General features: G+C 43.8%; 1 protein-coding gene across 4 annotated transcripts in view; it reads right to left on the bottom strand.

The window, feature by feature from the left end:
* The window catches only part of LOC122555434 (1,4-alpha-glucan-branching enzyme), a 628,967-nt gene that overhangs the window by 99,529 nt on the left and 509,611 nt on the right, over positions 1-19,827 (bottom strand). For all 4 annotated transcript variants that reach the window (XM_087992439.1, XM_087992437.1, XM_087992438.1 and 1 more), the window contains exon 13: positions 7,899-8,083. In XM_087992439.1, the coding sequence (XP_087848565.1) occupies positions 7,899-8,083 (185 nt within the window). The remainder of the gene's footprint in view (positions 1-7,898; positions 8,084-19,827) is intronic.

The raw sequence follows: 19,827 nt of genomic DNA, 5'->3' as shown, positions 1-19,827 counted from the left end.
GCCTGATGGTCTGCATCCCAGGGTACTGAAGGAGGTGGCTCGGGAAATCGTGGATGCGTTGGTGATTATTTTCAATAGATTCGGGGTCGGTTCCTGAGGATTGGAGGGTGGCTAATGTTATACCACTTTTTAAGAAAGGTGGGCGAGAGAAAGCAGGTAATTATAGACCAGTTAGTCTGACCTCAGTGGTGGGAAAGATGCTGGAGTCTATTATAAAGGATGAAATTACTGCACATCTGGATAGTAGTAACAGGATAGGACAGAGTCAGCATGGATTTATGAAGGGGAAATCATGCTTGACTAATCTTCTTGAATTTTTTGAGGATGTAACTATGAAGTTGGACAAGGGAAATCCAGTAGATGTAATGTACCTGGACTTTCAGAAAGCTTTTGATAAAGTCCCACACAGGAGGTTAGTGAGTAAAATTAGGGTGCATGGTATTGGGGGCAAAGTACTAGATTGGATTGAAAATTGGTTGGCTAATAGGAAACAAAGGGTAGTGATAAACGGCTCCATTTCGGAATGGCAGGCAGTGACCAGTGGGGTACCGCAGGGATCCGTGCTGGGACCACAGCTTTTTACAATATATGTTAATGATATAGAAGATGGTATCAGCAATAACATTAGCAAATTTGCTGATGATACAAAGCTGGGTGGCAAGGTGAAAAGTGATGAGGATGTTAGGAGATTACAGGGTGACCTGGATAAGTTAGGTGAGTGGGCAGATGCAGTTTAATGTGGATAAATGTATGGTTATCCACTTTGGTAGCAAGAACAGGAAGGCAGACTACTACCTCAATGGAATCAATTTATGCAAAGGGGCAGTACAGAGAGATCTGGGTGTTCTTGTACACCAGTCAATGAAGGCAAGCATGCAGGTACAGCAGGTAGTGAAGAAGGCTAATAGCATGCTGGCCTTCATAACAAGAGGAATTGAGTATAGAAGCAAAGAGGTGCTTCTGCAGCTGTACAGGGCCCTGGTGAGACCACACCTGGAGTACTGTGTGCAGTTCTGGTCTCCAAATTTGAGAAAAGACATTCTGGCTATTGAGGGAGTGCAGCGTAGGTTCACGAGGTCAATTCCTGGAATGGCAGGATTACCTTACACTGAAAGACTGAAGCGACTGGGCTTGTACACCCTTGAGTTTCGAAGATTGAGAGGGGATCTGATTGAGACGTATAAGATTATGAAAGGATTGGACACTCTGGCAGTAGGAAACATATTTCCACAGATGGGTGAGTGCCGAACCAGAGGACACAACTTAAAAATACGGAGTAGACCATTTAGGACAGAGCTCAGGAGAAACTTCTTCACCCAGAGAGTGGTGGCTGTGTGGAATGCTCTGCCCCAGAGGGCAGTAGAGGCCCACTCTCTGGATTCATTTAAGAAGGAGTTGGATAGAGCTCTCAAAGATAGTGGAATCAAGGGTTATGGAGATAAGGCAGGAACAGGATACTGATTAGGAATGATCAGCCATGATTATATGGCGGTGCCATTTGAATGGCAGTGCAGGCTCGAAGGGCTGAATGGCCTACTCCTGCACCTATTGTCTATTGACCTGATCAGGTGTACCCGAGAACTCTGTGGGAAGCTAGAGAAGTGATTGCTGGGCCTCTTGCTGAGAAATTTGTATCATCGATAGTCACGGGTGAGGTGCTGGAATTGGCAAACATGGTGCCACTGTTTAAGAAGGGTGGTAAAGCCAGGGAACGATAGACCGGTGAGCCTGACCTCAGTGGTGGGCAAGTTGTTGGAGGGAATCTTGAGGGACAGGATGTACATGTATTTGGAAAGGCAAGGACTGATTAGGGATAGTCAACATGGCTTTGTGCGCGGGAAATCATGTCTCACAAATTTGATTGAGTTTTTTGAAGCAGCAGAGTAGTAGATGTGATCCATATGGACTTCAGTAAGGCGTTTGACAAGGTTCCCCATGGGAGACTGATTAGCAAGGTTAGATCTCATAGAATAAAGGGAGAACTAGCCATTTGGATACAGAACTGGCTCAAAGGTAGAAGACAGAGGGTGGTGGTGGAGGGTTGTTTTTCAGACTGGAGGCCTATGACCAGTGGAGTGCTACAAGGATCGGCGCTGGGTCCTCTACTTTTTGTCATTGACATAAATGATTTGGATGCAAGCATAACAGGTACAGTTAATAAGTTTGCAGATGACACCAAAAGTGGACAGCGAACAGAGTTACCTCAGATTAAAACAGGATCTGGACCAGATGGGACAATGGGCTGAGAAGTGGCAGATGGAGTTTAATTCAGATAAATGCGAGGTGCTGCATTTTGGGAAAGCAAATCTTAGCAGGGTTATACACTTAGCAGTGTTGCTGAACAAAGAGACCTTGGAGTGCAGGTTCATGGCTCCTTGAAAGTAGAGTCGCAGGTAGATAGGATAGTGAAGGCAGCGTTTGGTATGCTTTTCTTTAATGGTCAGAGTATGGAGTAAAGGAGTTGGGTGGTCATGTTGCGGCTGTACAGGACATTGGTTAGGCCACTGTTGGAATATTGTGTGCAATTCTGGTCTCCTTCCTATTGGAAAGATGTTGTGAAACTTGAAAGGGTTCAGAAAAGATTTACAAAGATGTTGCCAGGGTTGGATGATTTGAGCTATAGGGAGAGGCTGAACAAGCTGGGGCTGTTTTCCCTGGAGCGTCGGAGACTGAACAGTGACCTTATAGAGATTTACAAAATTATGAGGGGCATGGATAGGATAAATAGACAAAGTCTTTTCCCTGGAATCGAGGAGTCCAGAACTAGAGGGTATAGGTTTAGGGTGAGAGGGGAAAGATATAAAAGAGACCTAAGGGGCAAATTTTTCACGCAGAGGGTGGTATGTGTATGGAATGAGCTGCCAGAGGATGTGGTGGAGGCTGGTACAATTGCAACATTTAAGAGGCATTTGGATGGGTATATGAATAGGAAGGGTTTGGAGGGTTATGGGCCGGGTGCTGGCAGGTGGGACTAGATTGGGTTGGGGAATCTGGTCGGCGTGAACAAGTTGGACCGAAGGGTCTGTTTCCGTGCTATACATCTCTATGAGTCTATGTTGAGTCCAATGCCACTTATCCTTAAGTCATTCATCTTCAGAATGAACATAAATGTTCACCGTGCACTTTTGCTCTTTATGAATGTGGATATTTTCTTTGTATTGCCCTTCTGGGGCATCCATACTTCAGCTCTGCCCTTTCAAAGGACAATTCCCTGAGTTAAAGGATTTTGGGAGATTGAAGAAAGTCAAACACCAAGAGATGCTATCTGCGCTTTGCTTGAAGTTGAAGTGTTGAGAATGTCAACTGTTTCTCTGGTACTTGGATACGACACTTGAAATCGTGAAGATCTTCTCTACAATTGGCAAAAGGTAATTAAGAAGTAAACTGGCTCAGATTTGTCCAACAGTTGTGGTTCTTACAGCACAAATTACCTCCTTTCTTGAAGTGTGTGATCATTATAGCCTCTCTAAGGTCATTTGAAGCTTCAATTTTTCCAGAACTTTCAAGATGGATCTTGTAACTGAGATATCATTGTGCATTCTCCATATTTCACACCTTAGATACAAATTAGGACCACTGTCATTCACTAAGGTCACAGCTGATCTGATTATAATCTCAAAACCACATTCTTGCCTGAGTTCTAATCAACTATAGGTATGTCCCATTTAAAGTATGCTCTAATACTGTGCTCAAAAACAGAAATTGCTGGAGAAACTCAGCAGGTTTGGCAGCGTCTGTGGGGAGAAAGCAGAGTCTATGTTTCAGAACTTCATGCATTTGGAAAGGCAAGGACTGATTAGGGATAGTCAGCATGGCTTTGTGTGTGGGAAATCGTATCTCACAAACTTGAGTGAATTTTTTGAAGACGTACCAAGATGATAGATGAAGGTAGAGTGGTAGACATTGTCTACATGGACTTTAGCAAGGCCTTCAACAAGGTTCTGCACGGCAGACTGATTGTAAGATTAGATCATGTGGGATCCAGGAACAGGTAGCCAATTGGATACAAAATTGGTTTGCCAGTATGAGACAGAGGGTAATGGCAGAGAATTGCTCGTCAGACTGGAGGCCTGTATCCAGAGGGGCACCACAAGGATCGGTGCTGGGTTCACTTAGTTCATCATTTAGAAAATTGATTTGGATGTAGTTATAGAAGGCTTGGTTGGTAAACTTACAAATGACACCAAAATTGGTGTTATAGTGGACAGTGCAGAAGGGTATCTAAGTGTACAACAGGATCTTGATTCACTGCAAGAGGCTAGAGAAGAAATTGTGGGGGCCCTAACTGATACTTTTGCATCATCATTAGCCACGGATAAGGTTCGGGAGGATTGGAGGGTAGAGAATGTTATGCCCAAGAAGGGCTCCAAAGAATAATCTGGGGATTACAGACAGGTAAGCTTAACATCTGTGTTTGGTAAGTTACTTGAGATGATTCTGAGACATAAGATATACAAGCATTTGGAAAGACAGGGTTTGATTAGGAATAGTCAGCATGGTTTTGTGTGTGGGAAATCATGCCTCACAAATTTGTTAGAGCACTTTCATGAAGTGACCAGGAAGGTTAACAAGGGCAGGGTGGTAGATGTAGTCTACATGGATTTCAGTAATACCTCTGATAAGGTTCCACATGGTAGGCTGCTCTGGAAGGTTAGATCGCATGGAATTCATAGATCGCAAATTGGATCCACAATTGGCTTGATAGTAGGAAGCAGAGGGTAACAGTGGAAGGCTGCTTGTCGGACTGGAGGCCTGTGACTTGTGAAGTGCCTCAGGGATCGGTGCTGGGCCCATTGCTGTTTGTTATCTATATCAATGATTTGGATGAAAATGTACAAGGCTTGATTACTAAGTTCACAGACGACACTAAAACAGGCAGTATCGTGGAGAGTAAGGAAGGTTATCAGAAATTGCAGCAGGAACTAAATCAGCTGGGGAAGTGGGCTGAGAAATGGCAAATGGAGTTTAACATAGATAAGTGCGAGGTCTTGCATTTTGGAAAGTCAAATCAAGGTAGGAGTTTCACGATGAATAGCAGAGCATTAAGGCGTGCAGTAGAACCTTGGAGTTCAGGTGCACATTTCTCTGAAACTGAAGTCACAGGTAGATAGGGCAATGAAGGAGGCGTTTAGCACACTGACCTTCATCAGTCAGGGCACTGAGTACAGAAGTTGGGAAGCTATGTTGCAGTTGTAAAGGATGTTGGTGAGGCCACATTTGGAGTATTGTGGTCAGTTTTAGTCACCTTGCTATAGGAAGGAGTCAAAAAGTGTGGTGCTGGAAAAGTACAGCCGGTCAGGGAACATCCGAGGAGCAGGAGAGTTGATGTTTCAAGCGTAAGCTCTTCATCAGGACTGTGATGAAGAATAAAAGGGAACCTGAGGGGCAACCTTTACACAGACGGTGGTCGACGTATGGAATGAGCAGCTAGTGGAAGTGGTTGAGGTGGGTACATTAACAACATATAAAAGGCATTTGGACAAATTCATGGATCGGGAAGGCTTAGAAGGATATGGGCTGAAAATGTGTTGCTGGAAAAGCGCAGCAGGTCAGGCAGCATCCAAGGAGCAGGAGAATCGATGTTTCGGGCATGAGCCCTTCAAAGAAGGGCTCATGCCCGAAACGTCGATTCTCCTTCTCCTTGGATGCTGCCTGACCTGCTGCGTTTTTCCAGCAACACATTTTCAGCTCTGATCTCCAGCATCTGCAGTCCTCACTTTCTCTTAGAAGGATATGGGCCAAGTGCAGGGAAATAGGGTGAGTGTGGATGGACATTTTGGTCAACTGCACCAATTTGAGTCAAAGGGTCTGTCTCCGTGTTGTAGGTCTCTATGACTGGAACCAGGGTAGGGTGTCATTGGGAGAGGGGGAGGGCCATTGAGGGGTTGGCGGGTGGTAGGCAAGATGAGCAAGAGGAGGTGGTGGAGGTGGCGGGAGAGAGTAGGGCGAAAGAGCATGGAGCGACGTGCAAATGGGTAGAAGAGGGAAGGAGCGATTGAGAGGATCACAGGAGAGGGGAAGAGGAGTTGAGAGTCCATAGATGTTTTTAAATATCTGATAAACTGAACTTCAATTAAGTCAGGTAAGATTTGAATTTCTTCAGCTTTCTGTGTGCAGCAGCATGTAATACACAGAGACTTGCTCCATTGCCTAACTTCTTCTCCTATGTCCTGAGATAATCTATAGAAATGCAGCTCCCAAAGACACATTTACATTCAAACATTGATTGGTTTCTTCAATTGCAATGACAACGGCTCACAATTTTTATTCTTCTACCTGACTTGAAAATTTTACAAACAAGAATATTAAATTTTCAATCCTGTTCTAACTTAGTCAATATCTCCATTACAGATTTATATTTACATCTTCTACACTCAAACAAGGCTTCTAACCCTACTATTGAATTGTGCATGTTCATACATTCCTAACTCTAGTTATTGGGTGACTGACCCTTTTTCACATTTAATCTTCTGCAACTCCTGGCCTGTCTACAATGGAATTTCTATCTGCCCCTTCCTCAAAGCATTCTCCTCTCCATTTCTCTTCCAATAAGATTTTCTCAATAATTATTCAGCTAAACTGCTGCTTCTATTACAAAAGCTTCAATATACCTTCTCTCACTGAAGAGTCTCAAAGTTGAACTTGCTTACGCCCCTCCGCCATGCTCATCTAACTCCTCCTGCACTATTCGGTTTAGTCCCTCCATAATGACATTGGTGCTGGTTTGCTTCAAAGCAGTATCGCCCAGGCTTGTTAAATGCATTAACCGTATGGAGCCCTAGCAAAGCTGAAGGCAACAGGAGTCATGGGAAATCTCTCCGGTACATGTGGTCATAGCTAGCACCTCATGTTGATCAGCAATTATCCCAGGCCTAGGATATTATTGCAGGAGTTCTTCGAGATAGTGTCCTGGGCTCAACCATCTTTCACTGCTTCATCAATGATATTCCCCCCATCCTAAGGTCAGTTGAGGATGTTCGCTAACTCCTTGCTCACTGAAACAGGCCAGGTTCAAATGCAGCAACTAACATTAACATCACACAAGTTGCAGGCAACAACCATCTCCAACAAGTCAGAGTCGAACCATTGCACCATGACATTCAATGGTATCATTATCATCGTCACTGAATACCCCACTGTCAACTCCCCGGAGGTTAGCATTTACCAGAAACTGAACTGGATTTACTGCACAAGGAATAAAGGCAAACTACTACAGATGCTGGAAATTTGAAACAAACACAGAGAATGCGGCAGAAACTCAGTAGGTCTGGTAACAGCTGTGGTGTGACAGAAACGAGAGTTAATATTACAAATTTACTATGACTCTTCCTCAGTTCTGAATGGCATCTTGCCTTGCCACCACAGGAAGTGTACAACCTGCACCCACATCCACATCACCCCCCCGCACCCCCCAGCCCCCCCACACACACCTCTGTATAAGGCCCCAAAGGATCTTTCCACACCTGGCAGAGATTTTCCTGTACATCCACCCACCTCATCTACTGTGTCCATTGTCTCAACCCCTCTATACCCAGTTTGACCCAGAGCTTATGTTGAAACACTGGAACTAATCAGCAACCTGGAGTGCTCAAACTCTGCTGCGTGCTCTGTCACTATCCAATTCCTCCTTAGAAAGAAAGTAAATCGCCCTCAGGAAGAGAATAAAAGCACGGGTAAGGTGAGTGAGAGCACGATCGAAAGAAAGTAAGAGGAATGTTTAAGACAGAACAACAGACAGTAAGAGCAGGATTGAAGGTATTAAAGTGAAAGCAAACATTGAGGCAGTTTGCACACGAGGGGGTGACAGCACATGAGGGGAATAGGAAAAGGGCATGAGAGAGAAAGTGAGGAACAGGGAGAGACATAATGCCTGAGACCAAGGTAACGAGCCTACTCACTGGTGGCGCTGCAAGCCAACCATATTTCTCTTCCAAATTATTCATGTCTGCATCAAAAGCATTCAGCTGCTGGTAACGAAGGAGGTGATTATCCAGAAGATCAAACTGCCGTCTGGCATAATGGTAACTTTCATTGTTTCCTATTCTCGGGAAGTCCAGCCATTCAGGGTGCCCAAATTCATTGCCTGTAACATATTAAAGGGTGAGTGAGTATTTTAAAAATTAAAACAGAATAATATGATAGATTCCCTATAGTATGGAAACAGGCCCTTCAGCCCAACAAGTCCATACCGACCCTCCAAATAGTAACCCACACAGACCCATTCCCCATATTCACCCTGACTATGGGCAATTTAGCACGACCAATTCACCTAACCTGCACATCTTTGGACTGTAGGAAGAAACAGAGCACCCAGAGGAAACCCATACAGACACTGGGAGAATGTGCAAACTCCACACAGACAGTTACCCAAGGCAGGAATCGAACCCAGGTCCCTGGCACTGTGAGGCAGCAGTGCTAACTACTGAGCCACCGTGCCGCCTTTCTTAGAAAGTTATCTTCACACCCAATATCAACCGGTGGAATGGAACAGTTTATGGTACAGATTCTTGTTGTGTTGTGCCACGGCTCAGTGGGTAGCATGCTTGCCTTTGAGACAGGAGTTTATGGGTTCAAGTCCCAATCTTGAGATTTGAGCATAAAATTGTGACTGACCGTGTAAGTGCAGTATTGAAGCTGTGCTGCACTGTGAATGATGTCAAGTTTTGGATCAGACATCAAGCCAAGGTTGAGTCTTCCCTCCATCAGGGAAGTTCTGTGTTGTGCCCTGACCAATGTTTATCCCTCAATCAACACACCTGAAAGAAGTGACCACAGTTTGTGCTGTATGCATTTCCTACCTTAGCACAGTGACCATATTCCACAAGGTACTTCATTGCCTGTAAAATGCTTCGGGATATCCCAAAGTTGTGAAAGACACTATATTGTTGTGAGCACAATGGAAGAAACGTGTTGTCTTTTCCACCAGTCACAACACCAATTCAATTATATAAGAATAAAACAGAACTGCAGATGCTATAAATCTGAAACAAAAACAGAAATTGCTAGAGAAATTTAGCAGGTCTGGCAGCATCTGTGGACAGAAAGCAGAGTTAATGTTTCATGTCTGTGATCTTTCTTCAGTTGCTGCCAGACCTGCTGAGTTCCTTCAGCAATTTCTATTTTTGTATCAATTTAGTTATTTTGCCTGGTTCCCAATAAGACCAATCATATGCTTGTTAATAGATAATAGATTTAGAATAAAACAACCTATCAACCACACTGCTTTAATAAACACAAAATTATTGATTTATTGTAAAACTAAACTTATTCCACAGAGATGTAGAATTGTTGAACATACAGTGTTTATCAGGACAAAACAAACATCCTTTCTTGATATGCTATAACATTCACAAACACACATGCACACAGAAAGGGAAATAAAACTGATTTATCTTTGCAGGGATTAAAGCAAAATACTTCTGGATCATTAAGTCTTAGCACTTAAAGGCAAAGAATGATCAGGCTCGGGATGCTCAGGTGCCTATTGTCTTGATATTCTGACACACAAAGATGGATGACACTGAACACATGCAGTTGTTGCTGGGAGCCTTTGCAGACACAGTCATTCAGGAGATATTGACAGACTCTTTCAGAAACTCCTAAAGCAAAAGCAACTGCAGGACTCTTGGTATCACAATGGACCCACAAGGGTTCTTTTCCAGAAATAGGAGAACAGAGATAGAAGGCTTCTTTCTTTCAGTGACTTTCCCCTCAATTACTTTGAACAATATCCAAAGCAGTAAATGAAACCTGACAATCATAGACCCATGCAGGTGGTCGCTAGTAGACATGGGGTTGTCACAAGTCAGTGAGACAACCACAAAATGTCTTGTTTAAAAAAAAAGTCATTTTTCTTTCATTGACCTGTTCAAAAAAAAAATCCACTTGTAAAATAGTCCTTCAAACTAGGTCCACAGAAACTTATGAAAAAATAAGTCCATAACAAAATAAATATAAACTTTGATTCCTTGATCTCCTTTCCCTCAACTACTGGTTGAAAGTGAACAGATCAGATCTCACTGAAATCAAGGCAATTGTGGTTAGAAATGGCTCAAGCTTCCAGTATGTTCAAGATCCTGCCACTAGGGTGAGACAGAGAGTTGCCAATTAAACTGTAAAATCAATTTTATTTGTGCAAGGTACCTTGCATGTCAATTAGTTGGTAAAAAGATTTAGAACTGTATTATGCACAGTATTAACAGACAAATACGTTTGACTTTTCTAAACGCCACCTATCATTTAACAGGTAAGGTTACCTCATCTATTTTAAATGGCTGAATAGCAGCAATGAAACAGTACATTGGGAAATGTCACCCAAGGCTGAAAAAGAAATCGCCTGCTAAAATGATCAATATTAGATTCCAAGGCTTAGATGACATTTTCATATTATTTCAAAGCCCAATATATAAGTGCAAAACATAAGGCTGAAGCATTTGCTGCAGTGGTTTAAAGTGAGAGGGGAAAGATTTAAAATAGACCCAAGGTCTGCCAGAGGAAGTGGTGGAGGTGGTACAACTACAACATTTCAAAGGCATCTGATGGGTATATGAATTGGAAGAGTTTAGAGGGATATGGGCCAAATGCTGTGAAACGGGACTAGTCCAGATTGGGATATCTAGTCGGCACGGATGAGTTGGACCAAAGGTTCTGTTTCCATGCTGGATAACTCTAAGTGCTAAGTGGATGGTCCATCTCAGCTTTGCCTGGTAGCCCCCAGTATCACAGATAACAGTTTTCAGCCAATTCGATTCGCTCCATGTGATATTAAGAAACAGTTGAGGTACTGAATACTGCAAAGGCTATGAACCCTGACAACATTTTGGCAACAACACTGAAGACTTGTGCTCACGAACTTGCTGGTCCCCAGCAAAGCTCTTTCAGGATAGTTCTAACACTGGCATCTCCCCAACAATGTGGAACATTGCCCAGGTACGTCCTGTATATCAAGGCTGCATTCGACTGAGTGTGGCATCAAGGAGCCCTGGCAAAACTGGAATCAATGAGTATCTGGGGGCAAACTCTTTGCTGGTTGTAATCATACCTGGCACAAAGGAAGACTGTTGGTCGAGGTCAGTTGTCTCTGCAGGAGTTCCTCAGGGTAGTGTCCTCGACCAAACCATCTTCAGCTGCTTCATCAATGACCTTCCCTCCATCATAAGGTCAGAAGTGGGAATGGTCACCGATGATTGCACAATGTTCAGCACCATTCACGACTCCTCAAATACTGAAGCAGTACATGTTCAAATGCAACAAGATCTGGACAATATCCAAGCTTGGCCTGCTAAGTGGCAAATAACATCGTACCACCCAAATGCCAGGCAATGACCATTGCCAATAAGAGACAACCTAATCACTGCCCCTTCACATTCGATGGGGTTACCACCACTGAATGCAAATACAAATCCGCTCTTCCTCTCTCCTTTCATTGAACTCATTGAATTATGGACTTGGTTAACAGTTTTGTTTTATTCACTCGTGCAACATGGGCTTTGCTGGTGTCCCTGGGTCAAAATCCTGGAATTCCCTCCCGAAGGGCATTGTGAGTCAAGCTACAACATGTGAACTACAACAGTTCAAGAAGGCAGCTCACTACCACCTTAAGGGCAACTAGGGATCGGCAATAAATACTGGCCCAACCAGCAAGCCCATGTCCCACGAGTGAATAAAACAAAACTATTAACCACGTCCATAATTCAATGAGTTCAATGAAAGAAAAGAGGAAGAGTGGATTTGTATTTGTATTGCACAGTGAAGACTACATAGCGGTTTGCAGGCAGATATAGCTAATTCGAGTGAGCAGGCAAAAATCTGTGAGATGGATTATAATGAGGAAAAATGCGAACTTATTCACTTTGGCAGGAAGAATGAAAAAGCAGAATATTACTTAAATCGAAAATGATGGAATTCGGAGATTTAGTGGTATATATACGTTCAACTGCACTAATCACAAAGTTAATATGAAAGTACAGCACATAATTAAGGCGACTAATGGAATGCAATCCTTCATTACAAGAGGAACTGAATATTTAAGTAAGGAGGTTATGCACCTGTTTTAAGAGGCTTTGGTTAGGTCACATCTCCAATACTCTGTGCAGTTTTGGTCTCCTTATATCAGGAAAGATGTAAATGCATGTCATTCACAGAGGATTTATTGGATCTACATCTAGAATGAATAGGTTGTTTATGAGGCTACCTTGGACAAGCGGGACTTCTTTTTCCACTGGGGTTTGGAAGAGTGACATATGACTTGGTTAAAGTGTATAAGATATGAAATGGTATCTATCAAGGTGAATTTAGAAAGATGCTTGCTCTTTTGGGTCAAGCCAAAACAAGAGGGCACTGTTTTAAAATTAGGGATCACCCTCTTTAGACTGCGGAGAGGAGATTACCTTTTCCTCAGAGGGTTATGAAATTTTGGAACTCTCTTTGGTACAAGGCAGTGGTGTAGGGGTCATTGAATATTTTTGATGCAGAGGTATTCAGGTTCTTGTTCGGCAGGAACGGCAAAGGTTATCAGGCAAAGATGGGAAATCGAAATCAAAAAGATCTGCCACGGCACAGCAGACCCAAGAGGCCAAATGGCCTGCGTCTTTCAGATGTTCCCCAACCATTCCTACGTGTAACTTTTGCCTGTTTGCTCATGATTTTAAGTCTATGCCCTCTCCTCTTTGATGCATTGAGGTGTGGGAACATTTATTGGACAAACATATAAATGAAAGATGTTGGTGTTAAATACTAGCTGAACATATGACTCCCTAGTTTTGGCCACTTTCAGCAGCAAATTTGAATATCTGGTTACAACCTGAACAAAACTCAGAAAAAAAGGGTGTTATGGAAGTACGAGTTATTGCTTTACTCCATCTTTTATAATTTCGGGGATTTTATTAGCGCTGAATTGTTTTTTTTTTCAAACTAGTCCAGCCAACAGCTGGATGGTGGTCCATAGCATATCATGTCTAGCAATCTCCGACAGATGGAGCACTTCACTTAGCAAATAAAATAGCTTTAAGGGGCAGCGTGACAGAAACAGAGAAAGAGAAAGTGTTTTGTAATTGTGTGCTATTTATATTGCATTCTAGTGCTCTTAAGCTACCTCCTGAAAGCTGAACTCAAAAGCTAAGTGGCTGTAAACAAGAGTATCAACAACAAGGTGTAAAAAATTAGTGACCTGCATTTTGTGTTTCTTTCAGATGGAGAATATCTTGTTTGGAAGCTCATGGCCAGCTCGGTAATACAAACAAATAAATGAGCAATTTTATTGAAAGATATTCCTTTATCTTGTTTCTTGCGGTTAAACAAAAACAATCTGGTTATCGTCTGACTGCTGCTTACAGGGGCTTGTTATGCACAAATTTAAATTTCAAAGGAAATCAATTTGAAATGTTAACTGTTTCTCTCTCCACAGATGCTGCCAGATCTGCTCAGTATTTCCCTTAGTTACAGTTCATATTTCACTTTTCACACAAAAAAAAGTGCTTGGCAATGCTTTCCTGTTTGTTGGACTGTGTGCTGCTTTTGCCTAAATAACAGTGATCACACTTTGATTGTAAGACATCTGAATATTTTGATATTTTAAAATGCTATAAAATGCAAGCTCGTTATTTCTTTTTTTTTGTGGAAAGGTATCAAGGAAAGTGGAGATGGCTGTGGGTATAACGGAGATGAAGAAAGGTATTGTGATGAAAGATGAAAAGGACTGAATCCGTTGCCTTCATTTATAACAGACTGAACTGCAGCGAATCTGCAGTAGCTTGCATTGTGATATGATTTACAGTACCAGGGACTTTTCCTTATCTATCTATATTCAGCATGGTTTCTGCTCATTGTGGACATGACGTAAAACTTCTGCACCTGTAATGGACATTTATGGACTCTATCCTCCCACCTGATCTGATCTTAGGAATATTGGACACCACCCAGGACAAAGCAGCCAACTTGACTGGCACCAGATCCACAAACATTCAGATTCTGCACTACAGCAGCAGATATATGATAACATGACCTGTCCAGGGCACTCATCGTCCTGACTTGGAAATAGGTTGCTGGGTCAAAATCCTGGAACTCCTTTCTCCAAGGGCATTATGGGACGACATACAGCACACAGACTGCAATGGTTCAAGATGGCAGCTCATCACCACATTCTCAAAGGAAACTAGAGACAGGCAGTAACTGCTGGCTAACCAGAAATGCCCATATCCCATGAATAAATATTTTAAAAATATAGAAATATTTGGACTTGCGTGACGGAGAGAGGTTTCTTCTTGCCACTGGCTAACTGAGAAACTGGTGAGATCTTCTGTCTCGAGCAATGAGTTATTGGGACAAGAGTAAGAACCACCAATTGGAGGTTATCTACGTAGTAAAGCACTTTAAACTTCACTCATTACATTCTAGGTGCAGAAAGTTCAAAATATGACGTGAATGAAAATGAATCCATATTCTATCACATGATACCAATTTATTTTCAAGGCAGGATTCAGCAGTACATTAGCTGTTACTGGACTGGTGAAAACCCTGGTCTATTTTTAAAACGTGATTCACTTTACCAAGTTTCCAAAAATTTCTTTTAGAGGTTTTATCAGTAAACATGACCATAACAATATGTTATACAAATCCAACAGGTTCACTGATGACCCTAAAGGAAACCTACTATCACTACACAGTCTCGGTACATAAGAGACTGCAGCCCCATGTCAATGTCACTGCTCCCAGTTTCAGGATATTAGGCATGAGCAATAAATGCCGGCCTGGACAGCAACACCAACATCCAGTAGAGAGATGGGAAAATAATACAACAGATTTTCACATCTGATATATATCTAAAATTATACAGTAATGAGAAAGACAGAGTTCCAACAAGGTGGGAAGCACAGCAATTGCTACTTCTGCAAACAGTAATTATGTGAAACAAATTTTGGGTTTCAAAAACATGTAGATGAAAGCTCTCTAAAGTGGAGTGGTTTGCAGGGCAGGGGAAGGAGGCAGTCTTCTTTTGGGCCTCACTGAACACGACACCTCGCCTTTTCTTTTCAATGTTGTTCCCAACTTAGACCACAGCAACTGGATCCAATCCTTCCAACTTGTTTTCCAAGTTGTTTGAAAAGGTCTGGAGAAAGTGAGCACTGCAGATACTGGAGATCAGAATCAAAACGTGTGGCGCTGGAAAAACACAGCAGGTCAGACAGTATCCGAGGAGGAAAGTCGACGTTTTGGGCATAAGCCCTTCATCAGGAATGCTGAACCCAGAAGAAGTTAAACCAGGCAGGAAGGAAGAGATGCACAAAATTGTGATTTCTAATCACTCGTAGACCTTGATGTTGGGCTCAATTTACAGGAAACATTTGATTGAAGGAAACCTATTTGTGTTTGGATTTGGATTTGGATGTGAGCATAAGAGGTAGAGTTAGTAAGTTTGCAGTTGACATCAAAATTGGAGGTGCAGTGGACAGCAAAGGTGACCTCAGATTACAACAGGATCTTGATCAGCCAATGGCAGATGAAGTTTAATTTAGATAAATGTGAAGAGCCGCATTTTGGGAAAGCAAATCTTAGCAGGACTTATGCACTTAATGGTAAGGTCCAAGGGAGTGTTGCTGAACAAAGTCACCTTGGAGTGCAGGATTATAGCTCCTTGAAAGTGGAGTCGCAGGTAGATAGGATAGTGAAAAAGGCATTTGGTATGCTTTGGTCAGAATATTGAGTACAGGAGTTGGGAGGTCATGTTGCGGCTGTACAGGACATCGGTTTGGCCACTGTTGGAATATTGCGTGCAATTCTGGTCTCCTTCCTATCAGAAAGATGTTGTGAAACTTGAAAGGGTTCAGAAAAGATTTACAAGGATGTTGCCAGGGTTGGAGGATTTGAGCTATAGGGAGAGGCTGAACAGGCTGGGACTGTCTTCCCTTCGAGCGTCGGAGGCTGAGGGGTGACCTTATAGAGGTTGACAAAATTATGAGGGGCATGGATAGGATAAATAGACAATGTCTTTACCCTGGGGTGGGGGAGTCCAGAACTAGAGGGCATAGGTTTAGAGTGAGAGGGGAAAGATATAAAAGAGACCTAAGTGGAAACTTTTTCACGTGTATGGAATGAGCTGCCAGAGGAAGTGGTGGAGGCTGGTACAATTGCAACATTTAAAAGGCATTTGGATGGGTATATGAATAGGAAGGGGTTGGAGGGATATGGGCCGGGTGCTGGCAGGTGGGACTAGATTGGGTTGGGATATCTGGTCGGCATGGACGGGTTGGACTGAAGGGTCGGTTTCCGTGCTGTACATCTCTATGACTCTATGTTTTAAAAAGAACAGTAAGGCGGGTAAAAGAGGAAGGGGAGAAACATTATTAATTAGAGAGTGTATCACAGCTGCAGAAAAGAAGGTTGCTAAGGAAGGTTCGTCTACTGACTCAGGATGGGTGGAAGTCATAACAGGAAAGGAGCAGTTACTTTATTGAGTGTTTTCTATAGAACCCCCCCCAATAGCAGCAGAGAGATGGAATAACATTGAACAGCAGATCTTGGAAAGGTGCAGATGTAACAGAGCTGTTGTTATGCGTGACTTCAACTTCCCTAATATTGATTGGAACCTTCTTAGTGCAGATGGTCTGGTTGGTGCCGGTTTTGTCAGGTGTGTCCAGGAAGGATTCCTGACCGAAGAGATAGATAGGCCGACTAGGGGGAAGGCCATATTGGATTTGGTGCTCGGCAACGAGCCAGGACTAGCGTCAGATCTCTCGGTGGGAGAGCATTTTGGTGACAGTGGCCACAACTGCTTCACCTTTACCATAGCCATGGAGAGGAATGGGAACGGACAGTATTGCAAGGTATTTAATTGGGGGAGGGGAAATTATACTGCTATTAGACAGGAACTGGAGAGGATAAATTGGGAACAATTGTTCTCTGGGAAATGCAAAACAGAAATGTGGAGACTGGTTAAGGAGCACTTGTTGCAAGTGTGGGATAACTTTGTCCCACTGAGACAGGAAAGGAATGGTAAGGTGAAGGAGCCATGGATAACAAGATGGGCTTCTCGTCAAGAGGAAGGAGGAAACTTACTGAAGGTTGAGGAAAAAGTGAGGACTGCAGATGCTGGCGATCAGAGCTGAAAATGCATTGCTGGAAAAGCGCAGCAGGTCAGGCAGCACCCAAGGAGCAGGAGAATCAACGTTTCAGGCATGAGCCCTTCTTCAGGAATAAGGAAAGTGTGCCCAGCAGGCTAAGATAAAAGGTAGGGAGGGGGGACTTGGGGGAGGGGCGTTGGAAATGCGATAGGTGGAAGGAGGTTAAGGTCAGGGTGATAGACCGGAGTGGGGGTAGGGGCGGAGAGGTCAAGAAGAAGATTGCAGGTTAGGAAGGTAGTGCTGAGTTTGAGGGTTGGGACTGAGACAAGGTGGGGGGAGGGGAAATGAGGAAACTGGAGAAATCTGAGTTCATCCCTTGTGGTTGGAGGGTTCCTAGGCGGAAGATGAGGCACTCTTCCTCAAGCCATCGTGTTGCTATGGTCTGGCGATGGAGGAGTCCAAGGACCTGCATGTCCTTGGTGGAGTGGGAGGGGGAGTTGAAGTGTTGAGCCACGGGGTGGTTGGGTTGGTCGGTCCGGGTGTCCCAGAGGTGTTCTCTGAAACGTTCCGCAAGTAGGCGGCCTGTCTCTCCAATATAGAGGAGGCCACATCGGGTGCAGCGGATGTAGTAAATGATGTGTGTGGAGGTGCAGGTGAATTTGTGGCGGATACGGAAGGATTCCTTGGGGCCTTGGAGGGAATTAAGGGGGGAGGCATGGGCGCAAGTTTTGCATTTCTTGCGGTTGCAGGGGAAGGTGCCGGGAGTGGAGGTTGGGTTGGTGGGGGGTGTGGACCTGACGAGGGAGTCATGGAGGGAGTGGTCTTCCAGTTTCCTCATTTCCCCTCCCCTCACCTTGTCTCAGTCCCAACCCTCGAACTCAGCACCACCTTCCTCCTGACCTCTCCGCCCCCACCCCCACTCTGGCCCATCACCCTCACCTTAACCTCCTTCCACCTATCGCATTTCCAACGCCCCTCCCCCAAGTCCCTCCTCCCTACCTTTTATCTTAGTCTGCTGGGCACACTTTCCTCATTCCTGAAGAAGAGCTCATGCCCGAAACGTCGATTCTCCTGCTCCTTGGATGCTGCCTGACCTGCTGCATTTTTCCAGCAACACATTTTCAGCTCTGAAGGTTGAGGAAACAAGGTTCTGGCACAGCTTTACAGGATTATAGGGTATCTAGGAAAGAATTCAAAAATGGACTGAGGAAAGTGAGGAGAGGGCATGAGAAAGCCTTGGTGGGAAGGATTAGGGAAAACCCAAAGGCATTTTACACTTATATAAGGAATAACAGAACAATCAGAGAGAGGGTAGAGTCGGTCAGGGATAGTGGAGGGACCCTGTGCCTAGAGTCTGAAGAGGCGGGGAGGCTCGAAATTAGCTTTTTGCTTCAGTATTCACTAGAGAACAGGACCTTGTTGACAATGAGAACACCGTGGACCAGGTTAATAGGCTTGAACAGGTTGATATTAAGAAAGTGGATGTGCTGGACATTTTGGGAAGCATCAAGATAGATAGGTCCCCAGGGCAGGATCATATATATCCAAGATTACTATGGGAAGCGAGGTTTGAGTTTTCTGACCCTCTGGTGATGATCTTTGCATCCTCACTCTCCACGGGAGTAGTACCAGATGATTGGAGGGAGGCAAATGTTGTTCATCTGTTCAAGAAAGGGAATAGACAAATCCCTGGGAATTACAGACCAGTCAGTCTTATATCTGTGGTAAGCAAGGTACTGGAGAGGATTCTGAGAGATAAATTTATGACTAATTGGGAAAACATAGTTTGATTAGAGATAGTCAGCATGGCTTTGGGAGGGGCAGGTCATGCCCCACAGGCCTTATTGAGTTCTTTGAGGATGTGACAAACAAGTTGACGAAGGTTGAGCAGTGGATGTGGTGCGTATGGATTTCAGTAAGGCATTTGATAAGGTTCCAGGAGAATCAATGTTTCGATTCCTGAAGAAGGGCTTATGCCCGAAACGTCGATTCTCCTGTTCCCTGGATGCTGCCTGACCTGCTGCGCTTTTCCAGCAACACATTTTCAGCTCTGATCTCCAGCATCTGCAGATCTCACTTTCTCCTCCCATTTGATAAGGTTCCCCATGGTAGGCTCATTCAGAAAGTTAGGAGTATCAGACACAGGGAAATCTGGCTGTCTGGATACAGAATTGGCTGGCCGAAAGAAGACAGTGAGTGGTAGTGGATGGAAAGTATTCTGCCTGGAGGTCAGTGACCAGCGGTGATCTGTTCTTGGGCATCTGTTCTTTATAGTTTTTATAAATGACTTGGATGAAGGAGTGGAAGGGTGAGTTAGTAAGTTTGCCAATGATACAAAGGTCAGTGGTGTTGCAGAGATTGTCAAGGGCTGATGAAGGATACAACAAGACATTGACAAGATGCAGAACTGGGCTAAGAATTGGCAAATGGAGTTCAATCTGGATAAATGTGAAGTGATTCATTTTGGAAGATTGAATTTGAATGCAGAATACAGGGTTAAAGACAGGATTCTTGGCAGTGTGGAGGAACAGCAGGATCTTGGGGTCCAGATACATAGATCCCTCAAAGTTACCACCCAGGTTGACGGGATGCTGTCTGGATTGGAGGATGTGTCTTCTGAAGAGAGGTTGAGTAAGTTAGGGCTTTTCATACTGGAGAGAAGAAGGAAGAGAGGTGACTTGATGGAGGTAATGTGAGTTACAGCTAGAGTAGATAGCTCTTTTCTACAGGGCAGAAATGGCTATCACGCGGGGGGCATAAGTTTAAGGTG

The sequence above is a fragment of the Chiloscyllium plagiosum genome, unplaced genomic scaffold (assembly GCF_037043375.1).
Source record: "Chiloscyllium plagiosum isolate Xiang-an unplaced genomic scaffold, Cpla_swu_hap1 HiC_scaffold_12, whole genome shotgun sequence".
Lineage (NCBI taxonomy): Eukaryota > Metazoa > Chordata > Chondrichthyes > Orectolobiformes > Hemiscylliidae > Chiloscyllium > Chiloscyllium plagiosum.
This window is presented reverse-complemented; position numbering and strand designations above follow the sequence as displayed.